The sequence below is a fragment of the Arachis ipaensis genome, chromosome B5 (assembly GCF_059453495.1).
Source record: "Arachis ipaensis isolate K30076 ecotype BB chromosome B5, ASM5945349v1, whole genome shotgun sequence".
Lineage (NCBI taxonomy): Eukaryota > Viridiplantae > Streptophyta > Magnoliopsida > Fabales > Fabaceae > Arachis > Arachis ipaensis.
This window is the reverse complement of record NC_142440.1, coordinates 25,289,945-25,310,297: the sequence shown is the minus strand read 5'-3', so window position 1 is coordinate 25,310,297 and position 20,353 is coordinate 25,289,945. Positions and strand designations below refer to the sequence as shown.

At 36.1% G+C, this 20,353-nt stretch overlaps 3 protein-coding genes across 3 annotated transcripts; 1 reads left to right on the top strand and 2 right to left on the bottom strand.

Annotated features, from left to right (window-relative positions):
- Window positions 1–2,007: 2,007 nt before the first annotated feature.
- On the top strand, window positions 2,008–8,762 carry LOC107643358 (uncharacterized). Its single transcript, XM_088489122.1, has 2 exons — window positions 2,008–3,133; window positions 8,737–8,762. The coding sequence occupies exons 1-2, from the start codon at window positions 2,008–2,010 to the stop codon at window positions 8,760–8,762; spliced, it is 1,152 nt and encodes a 383-aa protein (XP_088345248.1).
- A 7,687-nt stretch (window positions 8,763–16,449) lies between these two features.
- On the bottom strand, window positions 16,450–17,121 carry LOC148563643 (uncharacterized). Its single transcript, XM_088486887.1, has one exon. It carries the CDS (start codon window positions 17,119–17,121, stop codon window positions 16,450–16,452), a length of 672 nt encoding a protein of 223 aa, XP_088343013.1.
- Window positions 17,122–17,180: 59 nt separating this feature from the next.
- On the bottom strand, window positions 17,181–19,778 carry LOC148563642 (uncharacterized). Its single transcript, XM_088486409.1, has 3 exons — window positions 19,190–19,778; window positions 17,357–18,349; window positions 17,181–17,251 (listed from the first exon to the last, which is right to left on the bottom strand). The coding sequence occupies exons 1-3, from the start codon at window positions 19,776–19,778 to the stop codon at window positions 17,181–17,183; spliced, it is 1,653 nt and encodes a 550-aa protein (XP_088342535.1).
- Window positions 19,779–20,353: the final 575 nt, after the last annotated feature.

Below are 20,353 nucleotides of genomic sequence, written 5' to 3'. Positions count from 1 at the left end.
TTGATGAACATGGTTAGTTTGGTGCTTGTTGATTAACTAATGATTTGGTGAATTATTGATTTGAGGTATTTGTGTTAAAAGCCTAGGATTTGTGAACTATGATTCTTAGTTGAATTTTGGTTGTTGGATTTGAATATTGTATGAGTTTAATTGTTGATTTGAAGTAGATTTATTGTGGTGATTGTTATGATGATGAGGAAGGGTATGTTGAATTGAAAAGAAAGCAGGTTTGGACCCGAAAAGGGTGGCAAAGTCCGAGTTTTAGAGGAGATGCTGCCGAAATTTTATAAAAAATTAGAGATTTTATTTAGATGATTATTTAAAAGAGATTTAGATTTAAAGGTTATATGGTTTGATTTTGAGTTATTAAGAAAGTGAGTATGTTTTAAGTTTGAAGTTTGATTCTTAGAAAAGAATGAATTATGTTTTGAATTGAAACTATTGATGGATGGAATGGGAGGTGATATAATGAAGGATAAGGATTGAATATGTTTAATGTATGATGATGAATGAGATGCAATTGAGAATGATGTGGATGTTGATGAATTATAATTGAATTATTTATATGGCTTATGAATTTGAATAATCTGAGATACGAGATTCCCTGGATTAAGTGCCGTGGCTTGCCACCACGTGTACCAGGTTGAAAACTCGATACTCTGTTGACCCTACGACGTAAGTGTGACCGGGCACTATATAAATTCCCGGGAATGTTACCCCCATTGAGCAATATTGATTATTTGAGAAAAATCTATGCATAGACTCTTGGGGATGCACGTCGGGGGACAGTCTAAGGACAATTCAGACTTGTCGGGTTGGCTGGATAATCGACAGATGAGCCTCATCAGCCATAGGACAGGCATGCATCATATGCATATTACTTGAATTACTTGCTTGTGCTCTAATTGGGTGTGCCTATTTGTATTTGCCATGCTAAATGTGTATTTGTTACCTGCAATAGTTGTAACCTTCTTGTGTTTGCCTTTATCTGTTTATTTGTCTGTGAAAATGCATGATGGAATTGGAGGTATGGAGGAATGGTAGTATAGGACTTAGATTTAAGGTTAAGTTAAGTTAGGATTAAATATTTTTAGGAAACCACCTTTTATGGCTTCTGTTTAATACTTTAAGTTCTACAATCTGAGTGTCGGCGTTCTAGGATTGCCTCTGGCATTCCCAGAACCTTATATATTATGTGTGTGGCACCTTTACCATACTGAGAACCTTCGGTTCTCATTCCATACTATGTTGTTGATTTTCAGATGCAGGCCGGGAGCCATCTCGTTAGTCGTCTGGACTCTTAAAGCGGAGGGGTTACTGGATAGAGTTGTTGTATAGTTTTGTTGTACAGTGATGTATATATATATACTTAGCTTTCTCTCCGCATAACTTGTCCTTTTTGATCATCATAGAGGTTTATGGAGAGGCAGGATTGTGTGTATGTACTTTTGGGTTTTGGATATGTATGTATATATGTATAAATATTCTCCGGCCAGTCTTGACTTCGCAGGCTGAGTTAGGAGCTTGTTATTTTGTATCTTTGGCACTCTATTCCTACTTCTGTTATCTTATGTTTGACAGTTACGGCTTTCTTAGCGTGCAAGTTAACTCGTTCCTTGAGCGTTGCGCTTTTATCTCGCGATTTTTTTTATTTTCCCTATTCTTCAAGGCTCCTAGCATATTATAACTCTTCTGCTATTATATGTACTCATTTTATTTTAGAGGCCGTAATACCACATCACCTCTGTTTTACGACTTAAGCGTAAAGCTTTGTGTGGTAGGGTGTTACATTATGGTATCAGAGCAGTTCGTTCCTATAGAGCCTGAAAGACGGACTGATTGTGCTTCTGTGCATTCTCTGTATATGTGTGTATGTGCTATTAGGATATCTGATTGATATATATGGCATAAACGTTTGTGAGCATGCATTTGGAACTTAAAGCATTAGACCTGCGATATTGAGACTGATCAACTTAATATCACTTGTTTGGTATGTATAGGGACCAGATGTCGACTCGCGGACGCGGTCGCGGGCGAGGTAGAGGTAGGACAGGCACCGTTACTCCTGTACCCACAGGGACTGATCCAGTAGACTTTATGGCAGCCTTGGGAAATATGGCTGCAGCTATGCAGGCAACAGCTGAGGCACTGGGTAATCAGATAAATCAGGGTAATCATGGGAACAATAATGATGAGGACGGTCCTATGACACTTGCTACATTTCTGAAAGTTCGCCCTTCAACTTTTAGGGGAACCTCAAATCCCACTGATGCAGATAATTGGATTCAGGCTATGGAAAGGGCGTTACAGGCACAGCAGGTTCCTGAAGAGCAATGGGTTGAATTTGGAACTTATCAGTTGCAAGGTGAAGCTCAATATTGGTGGCAGGGAACACGACGTATCCTGCAGCCTGATGGTGCTGCGATTCCTTGGGAGGTTTTTCGGACAGAGTTCTATAAGAAGTACTTTCCTAATTCAGCTAGAAATGCCAAGGAACTTGAATTAATGCAGTTAAAGCAGGGACAGATGACTGTTGCTGAGTATACCAGCAAATTTGAGGAGTTATGTCGCTTTTCTCGTATCTGTCAAGGTGCGCCTGAAGATTTTGCTGAATGGAAGTGTATTAAATATAAGGGAGGTCTTCGGAGTGACATTCTGAGCTTTGTTGCCCCAATGGAGATCAGGGTGTTTTCTGAATTAGTGAATAAGAGTAGGGTGGCTGAGGATTGTGTGAGGAAGGCGGCAGCAGAGAAAGGGAGTTTGAGGATGCCTTTTCAGAGGCCTTCAGGGAGGAACTTTGCTCCGAGAGGTAGGAATTTCAAGCGTGGAGGCTTTGTTCCGCAGCAGACTCAGGGTCAGGGTAATTATAGAAGGCCGAATATTACTGCTAATCAAGGAAAAAGGTTTGGGAAGCAGCCACAGCAGGATCTGAATTGTCAGAAGTGTGGAAAATATCATCCTGGAGTTCCGTGTAGATTAGGACTTGGAGTGTGCTATTCCTGTGGACAGCCCGGGCATATAGCCAGTAATTGCCCTGAGAAGAAGAAGTATGAGACTGGTAGGGTGCAACAGCCGGGGAGAGTATACACTACTTCTACCATTGGTGCTGAGGGATCTGAGACACTTATTAGAGGTAATTGTGAAATGGCTGGTAAAATCTTAAATGCTTTATTTGATTCAGGAGCGTCTCATTCATTTATTGCATTTGAAAAGACCCTTGAATTAGGATTGAGAATGGTGGTTTTAGGTTATGATTTGAAAGTATATAACGCTACTCATGAAGCTATGGTGACTAGGATAGAATGTCCACAAGTTCCTTTTCGAGTGCAACAGCGTGAATTTGTGCATGATTTGATTTGTTTGCCTATGACTGGTCTTGATCTCATTTTGGGATTGGATTGGTTATCCAAGAATCATGTTTTGCTTGATTGTTCTGAGAAGTCAGTACAGTTTATGCCAGAAGGGTCAGAAGCACCGGTTGTGGTGAATAGTTACTATTTGAATTCTATGATAGTAAACTGTTCTGGAACCGAATGTCAGGGTATTATGTTATTAACTGCGGGAGTATCAGGTGATGATCAGAGTTTAGAGCAGATTCCCGTTGTATGTGAATTTTCAGATGTGTTTCCGGATGATATTAATGAATTTCCACCTAATCGGGAAGTTGAATTCGAAATTGAGTTGGTGCCTGGAGCCGGTCCGATTTTAATTACTCCTTATAGGATGTCACCTTTAGAAATGGCTGAACTGAAAGCTCAGCTGGAAGATCTGTTGGGTAAGCATTTTATCCGACCAAGTGTTTCTCCGTGGGGAGCGCCAGTGTTACTGGTAAAGAAGAAGGATGGAAGTATGCGGCTGTGTGTCGATTATCGGCAATTGAATAAGATCACTGTGAAGAATAAATATCCGTTGCCTAGAATCGATGATCTAATGGATCAGTTACAGGGTGCCGGTGTGTTTTCTAAGATCGACCTGCGATCCGGGTATCATCAGATAAGGGTTAGAGACGAGGATATTCCGAAAACTGCTTTCAGGACACGTTATGGTCATTATGAGTATACAGTGATGTCTTTTGGGTTAACTAATGCCCCGGCAGTATTTATGGATTATATGAACAGGATTTTCCGACCGTATCTGGACAAGTTTGTTATTGTCTTCATTGATGACATTCTTGTTTATTCTAAGTCTGAAGAGGAACATGCTGATCATTTGCGAACTGTGCTGCAAATTCTGAGAGATAGGAAGTTATATGCTAAGCTATCTAAATGTGAGTTCTGGAAGAGTGAAGTGAAGTTTCTCGGCCACGTGGTGAGTAAGCAGGGGATAGCTGTGGATCCTGCTAAGGTGGAAGCAGTGATGAATTGGGAGCGACCAACTTCAGTGACAGAAATCAGGAGTTTCCTAGGTTTGGCGGGGTATTATTGCAGATTCATTAAAGGATTTTCACAACTCGCCTTACCTTTAACTAAGTTGACTAGGAAGGATACACCTTTTATCTGGACTCCGGAATGTGAAGAGAGTTTCCAGGCATTGAAGCACAGGTTGACTACTGCACCTGTATTGGTATTACCTGAACCAAGTGAACCGTTTGAAGTGTATTGTGATGCATCTCTGAAAGGTTTGGGGTGTGTTTTGATGCAGCACCAGAATGTTGTAGCATACGCCTCACGGCAGTTAAGGCCGCATGAGATGAACTACCCGACACATGATTTAGAACTTGCTGCTGTTGTGTTTGCTTTAAAGATTTGGAGGCACTACCTCTATGGCGTTAAGTTTCATGTTTTCTCAGACCATAAGAGTTTGAAGTATCTTTTTTAGCAGAAAGAGTTGAATATGCGTCAGAGGAGGTGGATGGAGCTTCTGAAAGATTATGATTTTGAATTGAATTATCATCCAGGAAAAGCGAACGTTGTGGCAGACGCTTTGAGTCGGAAGTCTTTATATGCAGCTTGGATGATGCTACGGGAGGAAGAGTTACTGAAGGCATTTCAAGGTTTGAATTTGGGAGTTAGAGAAGAATCTGGAATTTTGTGTTTGAGTCAGTTACAGATTTCAAGTGATTTTAAATTAGAACTTCTGAAGGCTCATCAAGATAGTGAAGCGTTACGTAAGGTATTACCAGCAGTTGAACAGGGAAAACAGTGGAGAATGTCAGAAGGTCATGATGGTTTATGGAGGTTCAAGAACCGGATTATTGTGCCTGATGTTGGAGACCTACGACAAAGTATCTTGAAGGAAGCTCACAAGAGCGGGTTTTCAATTCACCCAGGGAGCACTAAAATGTATCAGGATCTGAAAGCGATGTTCTGGTGGCCAGGTATGAAGAATGATGTGGCATTGCATGTATCTAAATGTTTAACGTGTCAGAAGGTTAAGATTGAGCATCAGAGACCATCAGGGCCCCTTCAGCCTTTGGAGATTCCACAATGGAAATGGGAGAGTATCGCAATGGATTTTGTGATAGGTTTGCCTAGAACCCGATCTGGTTGTGACGCTATTTGGGTGGTTGTGGATCGACTAACAAAATCAGCTCACTTTCTTCCTATCCGAATAAGTTGCACAATGGAGGAATTGGCTCGAATGTATATTAAAGAGATTGTCAGGTTGCATGGCGTGCCTTCTACCATTATATCTGATAGGGATCCTCGTTTCACATCAAGGTTCTGGGGAGCTTTTCAGCGTGCATTCGGGACTCAGTTAAGTTTGAGTACTGCATATCACCCTCAGACAGATGGTCAGTCAGAGAGAACTATTTAGACCTTGGAGGATATGCTAAGGGCTTGTGTTTTGGACCAGCCGGCGAAATGGGATCGATATATGCCATTAGTGGAATTTGCTTATAATAATAGCTACCATGCGAGCATCGAAATGGCTCCATATGAAGCTCTGTATGGCAGAAAATGTCAGTCTCCGTTGTGTTGGTATGAAACTGGAGAAAGGAGTTTATTAGGGCCTGAAATGATAGCTGAAACGACTGAGCAGATAAAGAAGATTCGTAGTCGAATGCTTATAGCCCAAAGCCGCCAGAAGAGCTATGCTGATCAGAGGCGAAAGCCTTTGGAATTCGAAGAGGGAGAACATGTCTTTCTGAGAGTTACACCAACCACTAGCGTGGGAAGAGCTATTAAGACCAAGAAACTGAATCCCCGTTATATTGGACCGTTTGAGATTCTGAAGAGAATTGGACCAGTGGCTTATAGAATTGCCTTACCGCCGTACCTTTCGAATTTGCACGATGTATTTCATGTATCACAGCTTCGGAAGTATACTCCTGATGCAAGTCATGTTCTAGAACCAGAACCAATCCAAGTGAGAGAAGATCTAACACTTCCAATAGCCCCGGTAAGAATTGATGACACCAGTGTTAAACGATTACGGGGAAGGGAAGTATCATTGGTAAAAGTAGCTTGGAGTCGAGCTGGTATCGAGGAACATACCTGGGAACTCAAATCAGATATGCGAAAGGACTATCCAAATCTCTTTTCAGGTAACTAGATTTGAATTTTGAGGGCAAAATTCTTTATTAGGTGGGTAGGATGTAAACCCCGGTTAAATTAGTAGATAATTAGTCAATAAATTAATTTTTAATAAGGAATATTAGAAACACGAATATTATATCAAATTAGGATAGAGCTCATCAAAACGAGAATTTTGACACCAATTTCGAAGAAATCGGTCCAAGATTGGACCGAACGGGCCGAACCGGTTGAACCAGGCCCAAACCGGGCTGTGGGCCCAATTAGTCCAACAATTAAAAAGAGCCTCGGGCTCTTGTTTCCCTTCATTTCCCTCAACGACGCTCCTCCCAGGGAAGAGAAGAAAAGAGATTCGTTTACGGTGAATTCCATTTCCCGTAACTTTCCCGTTTGAGCTCCAATCGCCGCACCGTTTGCGGCCACGCGTTCACCGCGTTGAGCTCTACATTTCTACCGGAACAATTTCATAGGTAACTTGCTATTTCACTTCAGCCTTTCATTTCCCCAATTTTCGAGTTTGTTAAATTTCTTTGATTTTTGATGTTTTAGGATCCAATTAGCTTGAGAGAAACGTTCACTCTTGCTTATGTGAAGCTTGGGTAAGGTGAGGATACGATAATTCTATTTTATTTTCATTTAATTTGAGCTTTGAGTATTAAATTGGATGTATATGTGTTATAAATGTGTATTAGGTTGTGAATAAATAATTGGAGCTTGAAATTGTGAATACTGGAACTTGGAGGAAGCGGATTAGTTGAGGTTTTGAGGGCTATGTTCTTTTAGGAAAATTGTCTTGGAATAATACTTGGGAATCGGCTAAGGTATGGTTTAGGTTTCTTGCATTTAATATATAATGTTCTGTGAAAACTTAGGCTAGATGACCATAGGATAAGTTGGAATGCAGGTGTATATTTAATATTTAGTAATTTGTCGATGAATATAATTGGTTGAAGTTTATTGGATAATTAGTTATTAATTTTGGATGTTGAATGTTATTGTTGATGAACATGGTTAGTTTGGTGCTTGTTGATTAACTAATGATTTGGTGAATTATTGATTTGAGGTATTTGTGTTAAAAGCCTAGGATTTGTGAACTATGATTCTTAGTTGAATTTTGGTTGTTGGATTTGAATATTGTATGAGTTTAATTGTTGATTTGAAGTAGATTTATTGTGGTGATTGTTATGATGATGAGGAAGGGTATGTTGAATTGAAAAGAAAGCAGGTTTGGACCCGAAAAGGGTGGCAAAGTCCGAGTTTTAGAGGAGATGCTGCCGAAATTTTATAAAAAATTAGAGATTTTATTTAGATGATTATTTAAAAGAGATTTAGATTTAAAGGTTATATGGTTTGATTTTGAGTTATTAAGAAAGTGAGTATGTTTTAAGTTTGAAGTTTGATTCTTAGAAAAGAATGAATTATGTTTTGAATTGAAACTATTGATGGATGGAATGGGAGGTGATATAATGAAGGATAAGGATTGAATATGTTTAATGTATGATGATGAATGAGATGCAATTGAGAATGATGTGGATGTTGATGAATTATAATTGAATTATTTATATGGCTTATGAATTTAAATAATCTGAGATACGAGATTCCCTGGATTAAGTGCCGTGGCTTGCCACCACGTGTACCAGGTTGAAAACTCGATACTCTGTTGACCCTACGACGTAAGTGTGACCAGGCACTATATAAATTCCCGGGAATGTTACCCCCATTGAGCAATATTGATTATTTGAGAAAAATCTATGCATAGACTCTTGGGGATGCACGTCGGGGGACAGTCTAAGGACAATTCAGACTTGTCGGGTTGGCTGGATAACCGACAGATGAGCCTCATCAGCCATAGGACAGGCATGCATCATATGCATATTACTTGAATTACTTGCTTGTGCTCTAATTGGGTGTGCCTATTTGTATTTGCCATGCTAAATGTGTATTTGTTACCTGCAATAGTTGTAACCTTCTTGTGTTTGCCTTTATCTGTTTATTTGTCTGTGAAAATGCATGATGGAATTGGAGGTATGGAGGAATGGTAGTATAGGACTTAGATTTAAGGTTAAGTTAAGTTAGGATTAAATATTTTTAGGAAACCACCTTTTATGGCTTCTGTTTAATACTTTAAGTTCTACAATCTGAGTGTCGGCGTTCTAGGATTGCCTCTGGCATTCCCAGGACCTTATATATTATGTGTGTGGCACCTTTACCATACTGAGAACCTTCGGTTCTCATTCCATACTATGTTGTTGATTTTCAGATGCAGGCCGGGAGCCATCTCGTTAGTCGTCTGGACTCTTAAAGCGGAGGGGTTACTGGATAGAGTTGTTGTATAGTTTTGTTGTACAGTGATGTATATATATATATACTTAGCTTTCTCTCCGCATAACTTGTCCTTTTTTATCATCATAGAGGTTTATGGAGAGGCAGGATTGTGTGTATGTACTTTTGGGTTTTGGATATGTATGTATATATGTATAAATATTCTCCGGCCAGTCTTGACTTCCCAGGCTGAGTTAGGAGCTTGTTATTTTGTATCTTTGGCACTCTATTCCTACTTCTATTATCTTATGTTTGACAGTTACGGCTTTCTTAGCGTGCAAGTTAACTCGTTCCTTGAGCGTTGCGCTTTTATCTCGCGATTTTTTTTTATTTTCCCTATTCTTCAAGGCTCCTAGCATATTATAACTCTTCTGCTATTATATGTACTCATTTTATTTTAGAGGCCGTAATACCACATCACCTCTGTTTTACGACTTAAGCGTAAAGCTTTCTGTGGTAGGGTGTTACAGGCTACATTAATTATAACTAATCAATTACATTAATTATATGATTTGACTGGAATAAATAAATTAATTTATTTTAATTTATATTAATTTTTTTTCTTATATATTTTGATTAATAATTTTTAAAACGTTATAGTTAATCATTTATTTAATTTAATTGAGATAAATGTCAAATTATTTAACATTTTATTTTACCATATTAATTATAATTAATTAATTATTTGATTTGACTAAAATAAATAAATTAATTTTATTTTAATTTATATTAATTTTTTTGTCTTATGTATTTTAAATAATTATTTTTAAAAGTGTTATAATTTTTAAGTGACCTATTTATGTTTTATTTATTTATCTTATTTTATTGAGCCAAATAATTATAATTAATTTATTATATTATTTTTAATTTAATTAATTCAAATACATATTATTTGATTTAATTTATTGTCTCGTTAATGTTTGAATCGTTGTTTATCAATTTTTTTAATTTTTTTCTTAATTTTAAATATTTTGATTTTAAATTTTAAATTTTTATTCATTATTTATATTTCTTTTATTATGTTAATATCAAATCTAATATTTTTATTAATATTTCTTCATAATTTGTTGCCTAATAGTTTTATGTCCACCATCAATTATATAGTCACAAATATTTCTTCAATTTATTTAAAAAAATACAATTTTATTCCTTCTTATTTTATTTATTTTGGTATTTCAGAACTTATTCACGGTGAAAAGGCATATATACTATAAGAGAATTTCATTTTTTTTATCAATTACTCTTCTATTTGGTGATATATTTTTTCCTCCTATAATGCATTATTTTTACTCTTTGATTCTTTTTAAAATTATAAAATAGTATTATTCATTAGTACTCTATCTCTTCTATTTTTTTTATTTTTTTCTATTTATTTAAATTTTTATAATTTTTATTATAAATATTATCATTTTTATCCCATAATTAATTTATCATAACTCTTCATACGTTGAGTCTTCTCAATGTTTAAATTATATTTTTTATGTGCTTTCATTTCTAATTTAAAGGATTGAGTGATAAAATAACATCGATAAAAGGCTATTGTGCGTCTTATTCTTTGTTTTTTTGGCTTACTTCCTTTTTTGTAGGGATCATAAGTAATTATATATAATGGTGCTTATGCATAAAAGACAAGTATAATTATATCTTTGCATAACTCTTTAGCGCTTGATTTCAATTAAAATCCATTCAAAGGGTGAAATGTATTAAATTTTAATTCAAGTGGCATTGCATCTTTACTCCTTCATAATAGAATAATGAAGTACACTTAAAGTTTAAAATACTACCAAATATAATTGAGAACTAGATTTTGACCTGCGCGCTGAAAATCTGAATTATAAATTTCTTATGATAGCTTTTCTTCATTAGGTTTTGTAATATTATTTAAATAAAATGATGTATAGAAGAATTTAATTGAATAATTGCGATTATTAACGTATTATTGAATTTTTTTTGTTTAATCATGCAGGAATACATTTGAAATTATCAAAGATTATAATGTGTTAAATAGTAAATTATTGAATTTTGCTACTTGTTGGTAATGCTTGTTTTGTTTTTCTCAGATTGAATGTTTAGAGTAAAATTTGTTCGTCATAAAATTTGCATTGTTGATTGTCATTTACTTTATTCTTGTGCTACTATTTGCTGATTCATTTGTTTCTATTATTACTTGTTGGATGTGTTTCGAATTTTTCTTTCGTAATGTATTATTGGTATATTAGTTTTTTGTCGGATGCTATTAGCGTTGGTGAGTCTGGTTTCTTTATCAAAAGGTATAATTACCGTAGTAAATATTAAAAATATAAATGTTAAATAAGAGTGTTTATTTGTAACATATATAGTTTAATGTTATGATTTAGTATCAATACCTGTTTGATTTGTTTTAAGGGTAATTCTGATTGGTCGTCATCTTTTGGAATAAATATCTTTGTCACAGTAAATTTTTGGATCCTTCCTTTAAATTGTAGTAATTTAACTTGACTTCAATTATGAGTGGCCTATTGCATAGGTTCTGCAATTTTGTTTGAACGTCAGCTTCATCTCGGAGTTTCTTTAAATCTGTTGCAGTTATTTCGAGTAATTTTTTGGCTTCTTTATTAAAAAGTGTGAATATTATTGCAGTTGTGTTATCAAAAACTGAGTTGTGTCCTAAAATTGCAATAAATTGTGCATTCAATTGAAAATTTTTAAATTTTCTTATGTTAATAAAATAAAATTACGTATTACATTTAAATGAAGTATTTTAAAGAGTAACATTTTTTTTTTACTTTATTTGTGGATACTTTATTTTTTTTTTTGACAATCATTGTTACAGAAATATTTATTTTCTCTTTTCTCCACTTTCTTTTTGTAATTTTTCACATGTCATGTAGCTCTAATCATATTCGTCATTAATATCATTTATGGTAACCAAAATTATGTAGACCTTTTTCTTTTTTATTTTTTAGAGGAGTTTAATAAAGACGGAATTTAATTTTGATATGGAACCATGAAATGTGTTAAACCGAGTTATGGGAAGGGAGGGTGCTGAACATGGATGTGGTGTCAGCCCCTAAAGGAAATCGGACCGTGCGACACTCATTGTGCAACACGGAGGGTCCGTGTTGATGCATGGTGGACACACGACGCTCATTCCTTACTCCCCAGACGGTGCCCCACGTACCGAGTTGCTGGATGCAACAAATCTACCCCCACCATCCGAGTTTAACACATTCACCCTTCACTTTCAATACCCCAAAACTCCATTGCTATCTTCGTTTTTTCTGCTGTTGGTGCATGGTGGAGAGCAAAGAAAAATGGCAAAAAGAAATAAAATTAAAGATGTTGATCGACCTAAGCTTCACATTATGCACTATCTCAGTTTGCCAGATTATGTAAGTTTGTTTAAATTTTTTTTTTAATTTTTATAATTATAGTTATTATTGTTAAAAATTTAGTTATTAATATTATTGTTAGTATCTGAGCTTAGAAATATAGATAGAATGAGTAGGATTCATTTTAATTTTTTTCTTTAATTTTTTCACTATTTTTGTATAAAAATTATTACTGTTAGTGGGTTAAATATTATTATTGTTAGTGTGTTAACGATGATGATGCTATATATATTCTTGTTCTTGCAGTAGAAAAAAAGACACGCAATTTTTTTTGTAGTTTATTTAATTTTTTTTTATATTTTTTAGAATTTCGGAAGAGAAATTGAAATATTAAAATATTTAAAAAATTACAGTTAAAACCGAATTGTTATTAATTTTTGGATTCAATTTGTTTTTTGAAATATTTTATAAATTTTTAATTATTTGTAATTGTTACGTTATTATTAAATGTTATTGTAACTAGAAGGAACAGTTAGACATAGTAATAAATAAGAACTGAATGGTTATTAGTATTAATTTATAAAAGTGTGTTATTTTATTGTAGTTAATTGTAATTATCAATGTTAGAAAAGTTAAGTATTGTTATTAGAAAATGAATTTAAGAAGATATTGACAATAATTATTAATATTTTTAAAAATTTTGAAATATGTGTTTAAATTTATTTAAGTAATAATTATTAAAACAAATAATAATAATGTTATTATTTAGAGAAATTATTGATATATCGTAAATAAAAAAACAAAAACTATCTCTGATTTACTAATTTTATTGAGACTTGATTTGAAAAGTATGTATATCTATGTATTATCTATGTATTTGTATCTATTAGTTAATGTTATTAATAAATCATTTTGGAAGTAGTAATTATTTGTTTTAGTCAAATTAAGTCAAATAATTTATAAGAGATGTTTGGTTTCAAGTAATATTTGTTGTTTAGTTAGTTGTGAAGATTTTGTTAACAAGTGTATGTAGTATAAAAATTATTGCTTTGCAGTAGTAAATTAGCAATAGTTTGTTAGTTGACTAATAACTTGTTATGTTTTTTGTAGAAATTAAGAATGTTGACCTGTGACCATCCAATTCCGCCGGATCGGTACAACGATCGGGTGGAGAACCATTTACGAGTCACTGAATTCTATCATGCATCTCAAATTGGTGTCGTACAAAATCAGAAAGCACTCGTGAATGCTCTAATAGAACGGTGGCACCCAAATACACATACGTTTCACCTTCCAATTGGTGAGTGTGCCGTAACTCTTGAAGACGTGGCTCTAATTCTTGGTCTCCCGACGGATGGTCTTCCAGTTACTGGGATGACAATGAGTAGTTTCTCAGCGTTGGAGGCAGAATGTTTGCTTCAATTTGGCGTGGCACCGCGTAAGTCGGAGTGTAGAGGATGCTGCATCAAACTGACTTGGCTTCGGGAACTAAAAGAAAACATTCAGTTGACTGATGAATTAAGTATACAGAGGTATGTGAAGTGCCATATTATGTTGTTCATCGGGACTATCTTGTTTGGGGATAAATCTGGAGAGGTGTGCACTGGAAGTTTCTTCCCTTGCTTCGTGATTTTGATAGTATTGGACACTATAGCTGGGGTTCGGCATGCCTAGCACACCTCTACAGGGGGTTATGCAGGGCATCTCGTTATAACTGTAAGGAAATAGATGGTCCAATAACACTTCTGCTCGGTTGGGCTTGGATCCGACTTCCATATCTATCCCCGCTCCCCAGAGAACCCCACAGTTTTCCACTAGCCAACAGGTAATGTTACGTTACAATCTACCCGTGGCATTATATTTAAAATTCAGTTTAGCTAATTGAATATATGATATTAGGTGGCGTAACTGGGAGCGTGGTGACCGAAGATATAGATATTTGAATCTAGCTCACTTTAGGAAGGCCTTTGATGAACTGCAGGAAGGCCAGGTGTGTTTTAATTAAAGATTTATGACTTTCGGGCATTTTTATGAGGCATTTTTATTGAATTTGATATTCTGGGTTGTAATCATGAGTTTCCTTTATTTTTCCCAGTTTATGTGGGTTGCATATGCTGTGGATCACGTGGATCCAAACATAATTCCTCCTGAGATCTATATGCAGTCGGTTGTGTGGTCCGCTACTGTTCCGTTGGTGTCATTTGAATGTATCGAGTGGCATGCTACCGATAGGTATAGGCGACAGTTCGGTTTAGTTCAGGGAGAACCTCAGCAGGAGCAGAATCTGGAAAAGGCGCATGGAGAAGTCCTGACTGGTCCTAAGAATCTTAACTAGGCCACAACACCGAGTCATTCAAAATGGGTTATGCATTGGACAAACAGGTATCACTACGTTCTTTCTGAGCTTCCCATGCCTTCACAACATCCACTGGAAACTTATATGTACTAGTACCGGTCAAAATATGGGGACCACTTGAACTTGTCGAATCTTGTGGGTCAAGATAGTGATGAGGATAATCAAGATATGGATGAGGGTAATCAGGATATGGATGATGGTGGTGAGGGTATGGATGAGGATAGTCAGGATGCGGATAATGACAATGAGGAACTGGAGCCACAGTCGGTGCCACCTCCCACTTCGAATCCACTTCCGCAAGAACAACCTCAGTTCTCAAGCCAGTATGTACCTCAGACACAGTTCTCCCCGTCATTTCCAACGCCTCAACAGTATTGGGGTATGTCACAGTTTGAACCCGGAGAAAGAGGTTCTTTTAGCCAGTTGCTTGAGTTCATGGCTGGAGATGCAGGATAACCACAATATGGCAACCAGCCTGAGTTCTTGGCAGGTAGGTATTCATTGGATGCGAGGCTCCCGTGCCATACCTCATCGGTCGCTTCCGGAGGGTTCATATCTGTTGACTCTAGTAGAAGTGTAGGTGGACGCGGAGTTCTTAATAGTCAAAATCCTAACCGTGTCGACATGGGACCACTACAAGAAGATGCTAACCCAGTCGAGCAAGATACTAATGCGTATCTAGTAGATGACCCGGATGACGAGGATGATGATGATGATGACGAAATAGAGGAGTCCGATGAGGATGAGGAATCCTGAAATGATGGTATTATGCTTCGTATTTTCCTTTACATGTTTGATTTGCTATTCATTTTGTGTTCATAATTGGTATCCATGTTGGTTTGACTGCCTAATGACATGATATTTAATTGTTTTTATTATTTTTTATATAGGCCGGTCACAAACTCCGGATGACAAAGGCAAATGTTACAATCTGAGGATTGATCCACCGCGTCGTAGCGCTAACCGATACACGCCATCTGTGTTCAAAAAGGCCGCAAAAAAATGCAAGAACTTCGTGAATGATGTAAAGTGGGCAATGAGAAAGTAGTTGTGGTGTAATATTCTTATTTATGCTTTAAAAAATATGGACAATGCTTAGAGTTCTTGTTTATGCTTTAGGGTTTACGGTTATTATGTATTAATAATGATCTGGACTATGGTTTATATAGAGTATTTATGTTTTAATAATGATCTGGACTATGGTTTATATAGGGTATTTATGTATTAATAATTTGGACTTATGGACTATGTGTTAGTAGATGGTTTGTTTAGGGAATTTATGTATTTATGAAGATATTGCAGGGATTAAATATTTGGACTATGTATTAATTGATGTCATACTATAAAATGCTACAGATGGAGAGTAATGGTACAGAACAGGTTACATAAGTCATACTTGCTTAAATAAAATGCTACAGATGGAGAGTAATGTACAGAACAAGTTACTTAAGTCATACTTGCTTTTCATTTGTGGTGTCAACAAAAATAAATAAAAAATAATAATTTTTGCATTTTCAGCCTATGAAAAATTAAAAATAAACCATAAAAATTCCGGTTTATTTTCATTTAGATAGGTTTAAAAAAATCATGTAAATTTCATTTTTACAGTTGCAGCATGCAAAAACGCAACTAAATGTCTAAACTTGTAAAATTTTTGTAATCTAATTTATTTGGATAAATAATTTTTTTTAATTAAAAAATCCATAAAATTTTACCATTAGAACCAAAATAAAATGACAGTTTGGTCTTCAATTAAGGGAAAAAAATATAAGATAAATTAAGTTTTGAAATTGCACATTAAAGGGGCTAATTTATTTCACATTTTTCATAATTGAAGATTAGAAACTAAGTCCAACAGAAGGAGAGTAATGCTACAGAACAAGTTACTTAAGTCATACTTGCTTAACTCAGATGGACAACTAATGACAAACCATATATTGCCACATATATAATGTCATCTCAGAAAATGAATCTACTAATGATCTCAGTTGGCATTTGCACCACCCTGCTGACGGTATCTGCCACGACTGTGTCCCTCAGCTCCACATATCGTACATCGACTAGGCCGACGTAACATTTGCGTGTCCATCTCATTCAAGAAGCGCGTTATTTTTGGCCGACCTTTCCCGACGCGTCCCAGGAACAGATTTGGGATGAACCGAGGTCCGTTGTAAGCAGGCCATGTAGTGGGGTTACCTAGTGGCCTAAACCTTGCTCGGTACACCCGCCTAACTTGGTCCATCTTATACACATCATGAACATACACTTGCCAATCCAGTCGCTGGTTGGCACAACATGCAAACACATGTCGACAGGGGATCCGGTCCACCTGAAACTCACCACAGTCACATCGAAGGCCACGTAGGTCCACTGCAAACTCCAGTCCACTTGGCATCTCACGCACCTCAAAGACCTCATTCTGCCGGTCAAAGCAACTAACCTGAATGTTTCCTGATGCAAGTTGGTTTGCATGTAACTTCGAGGTCACGACATCAGAAAACACATGGCCAGCATTAATCCGGGCTTTCGCTTCCGCTATTTTTCGGGTAAACAACTCGTTCAGCCTGTAGAATGTTGCCTTCACAAGGGCAGTCACAGGGAGATTGCGTGCGCCCTTCAAGACTGAATTGATGCATTCCACAAGATTTGTCGTCATATGACCCCATCGATATCCACCATCAAATGCCAACGCGTACTGTTCCCGGGGGATTCGGTTTAACCAGTCAGTGTAGGCTTCCCCCCGTTCTCGTAAACGTTGGTAACGCACCTCGTACTCCCGCACCGTCCTCAAATTTCCTGCAGGATGTAAAGAAACATTTAAAACAATAGCGGTGAAAACATGAATTGAATGGAAATCTGATACTAAATTAGTTAACTATTCTGAGTGTTACCTATGTTGACGACCAGTTTCTGCAAGTACGGCGCCTTAAATTTTCTCAGAAAATTCGACTCTATATGCCTGATGCAAAACATATGAAAGGCTCTCGGAGGTGACCAAGCCCCATTACTCTTTTCCACAGCTGCATTTATGGATTCGTGACGGTCGGATATCAGTCCCACACCATCCCGAGTGACAACATGCTGACGAAGGTTACTCAGAAAAAAGTGCCACGCATCTGAAGTCTCTCCCTCCACAATTGCAAACGCAATTGGTACGATATTGTTGTTACCATCCTGTGACATCGCCACTAGTAGACAACCCTTGTACTTTTCGTACAAGTGAGTCCCATCCACCTGGACAACTAGCTTACAATGTCTGAAAGCTCTAATGCAGGGGTAATAACTCCAAAAGACACGATGCAATACCCGAATATCAGTCACCAAGTCATCGCCTTGGTATGCAGGCATAGTCTCAAAATGAACAACAGCCGACGGCTCCTTGTGACACATTGCCTCAAACCATATAGGCAACGCTTCATACGATGCCTCACAACCTCCAAATATTTTTTCAACTGCCTTTTGCTTAGCCAACCATGCTTTCCGATAACTAACAGTGTAGTTGAACTTCGATTGCGCCTCTGCTATAACTGATTTTACCTTTAAGGCGGGGTCAGCGTCAACCAACGGCTTAATTGCTTCTGCAATCGTGGTCGAATCCAGCTTTGAATGATCTTGAGAAATTGTGGCTTTGGTACATGTGTGACTACCATTATACCTCCTTATAACCCAACAGTACTTCCGGCTGATCATGCTAACCCGGATAAGCCAATCACACCCAGATCCATACTGTGTACACTTCGCATAAAATGTCAACGGCTCAGACTCATACACCCGGTAATCTACGCTTCTTCGTATAGTATACTCTTTTATCACTTTAATAACAGCTTCCCTGGAACTGAATTTCATCCCAACGGCAAATTCACCATCTGCAAGAAAAGGAATTTCTGCCACCAGGACAGCCATGCAACCAAATTAGAAAACACAAATATTTAAACATTCGAATATAAAGGTAACACAACTTTTTACTGCATCAATTATAATAAATCCCTACAAACTATTTATATTTAAATAATTTACTAACAAATACTTATTTGTATTCAACTAATCTACTAACAGATAGTAATTTTAGTTTAACTAATTTAGTAGTTATATTTAATGAATTTACTAATAAATTCCTATTTATATTGACTTAATTTTAATTTAACTGTATTTAACCAATTTCACAAATTTTAATTTAACTCACTTACTTATATTGACTTAATAACTTCCAACGTAACCAATTTTAAGTAAACTAAGTTACTAGTTATATTTACTTAATCTACCAATAAATTCCTATTTAAATTGATTTTATTTTAATTTAACTAAATTTAACCAATTTAACAAATTCTAATTTAAGTAACTTACTTATATTGACTTAATAACTTCCAACTTAACCAATTTTAATTAAACTAATATACTACTAATATTTAGTTAATCTACCAACAAATTCCTATTTATATTGACTTAATTTTAATTTTACTAAATTTAACCAACTTAACAAATTTTAATTTAACTAATTTACTTATATTTACTTAATAAAATCCAGTTTAAACCAATTCTAATTTTATTGATTTACTAATAAATTTCAATTTATAATTACTTAATTTACTAAATTAATTGATAAATATTAACGGATATTTAACTAATTTACTACTTAACCAATACGTTCTAATTTATATTCAAGTAAATCAATATAAATTAATAAAAAATTCTAATCTTTCGTATAAATACCGAGAATTACATACCTGCATTGGTATAATCCGGAAACTCCGGAACATGCATGGCTTCCAAATCCAATACTTGCATGAATGATGGCTCCTCAAACGGCACATCGTTTGCCAGTGCAGTTGCCACATTAGACACATCCGGAGCCATAGCTCCATCACCTTGAACCTCATCTCCATCTGGACCAACAACTTCGTAGTTGCTTTCGAACTCTTCTTCACTGTCACTATTGTAATCCTCCCGTAGAATATTCCGATCGGCCTTAGATTGCTCAAACTCAACATACAACTCGATGAACGAGAGTTGACTCCGATGTTCAATATACATGGAAAACATATCTTGCATGCTCGCTTCATCCGTTACATATTTGGTTTGAAACTGGACGAATCCACCAAACACTTGTATAGGATTTCTGTATAGAATACATGATATCCTTCTTGCCCTCTCAGAATGAATCTTCTCACAGATCACACCTTTGAGCTCCTCAAATGAGATTGTAAAAGGAATCACCAAATCTAACGGATTTTCACAAACAAATGTTACTCCTTCAGATGTTTGTAACAAAATCTGACCAAAATAATACACCTTCAATAACCCTCTGTCACTCATTTCTCTCAATCACATTAACAAACTGATAAACTTGAGTTTTGGATTTTTGGCTCCTTTACTAAACAAGTGACGAAACAGAGAAAGTAAAAACCAGGAGGACCGTTGAAGAAGGAGACGAAGAAGATGAGAGAGTAGTTGTTCTGATCCACTTTTCACCAACTTTTATTTAAACTCCCAACCAAATCGGACCATGCGATTACCTTTTCTCAATTCAAAAAAATATTTAAAAATTGCATGTCGGACCCTCCGATTTCATAGCACAACACAAAAAAAAAAAACCACACTACAAGCAACTCGGATGGTACGATTTCCATCAGCCAGATTTTCATCTTCTCTTCCTCCTCAAATCGGACCAACCGATTTGCTTGTCAAAATTTGAAGTTCAAACAAAAATTTAAAATTTGCATGTCGGACCCTCCGATTTCATAGCACAAAAAAAAAAAAAAAAAACAACACTACAAGCAACTCGGATGGTACGATTTCCATCAGCCAGATTTTCATCATCTCTTCCTCCTCAAATCGGACCAACCGATTTGCTTGTTAAAATTTGAAGTTCAAACAACTCGCACCATCCG

Bases quoted from the DNA above. Each gene is read 5' to 3' on its own strand.
- LOC107643358 (XM_088489122.1), top strand. From the start codon at position 2,008: ATGTCGACTCGCGGACGCGGTCGCGGGCGAGGTAGAGGTAGGACAGGC. The intron at 3,134-8,736 runs GTAATTGTGAAA...GTTGATTTTCAG, and splicing joins ATCTGAGACACTTATTAGAG to ATGCAGGCCGGGAGCCATCT.
- LOC148563643 (XM_088486887.1), bottom strand. From the start codon at position 17,121: ATGACGACAAATCTTGTGGAATGCATCAATTCAGTCTTGAAGGGCGCA.
- LOC148563642 (XM_088486409.1), bottom strand. From the start codon at position 19,778: ATGAGTGACAGAGGGTTATTGAAGGTGTATTATTTTGGTCAGATTTTG. The intron at 18,350-19,189 runs GTATGTAATTCT...TCCTGGTGGCAG, and splicing joins TCCGGATTATACCAATGCAG to AAATTCCTTTTCTTGCAGAT. The intron at 17,252-17,356 runs GTAACACTCAGA...AGGAAATTTGAG, and splicing joins GAAACTGGTCGTCAACATAG to GACGGTGCGGGAGTACGAGG.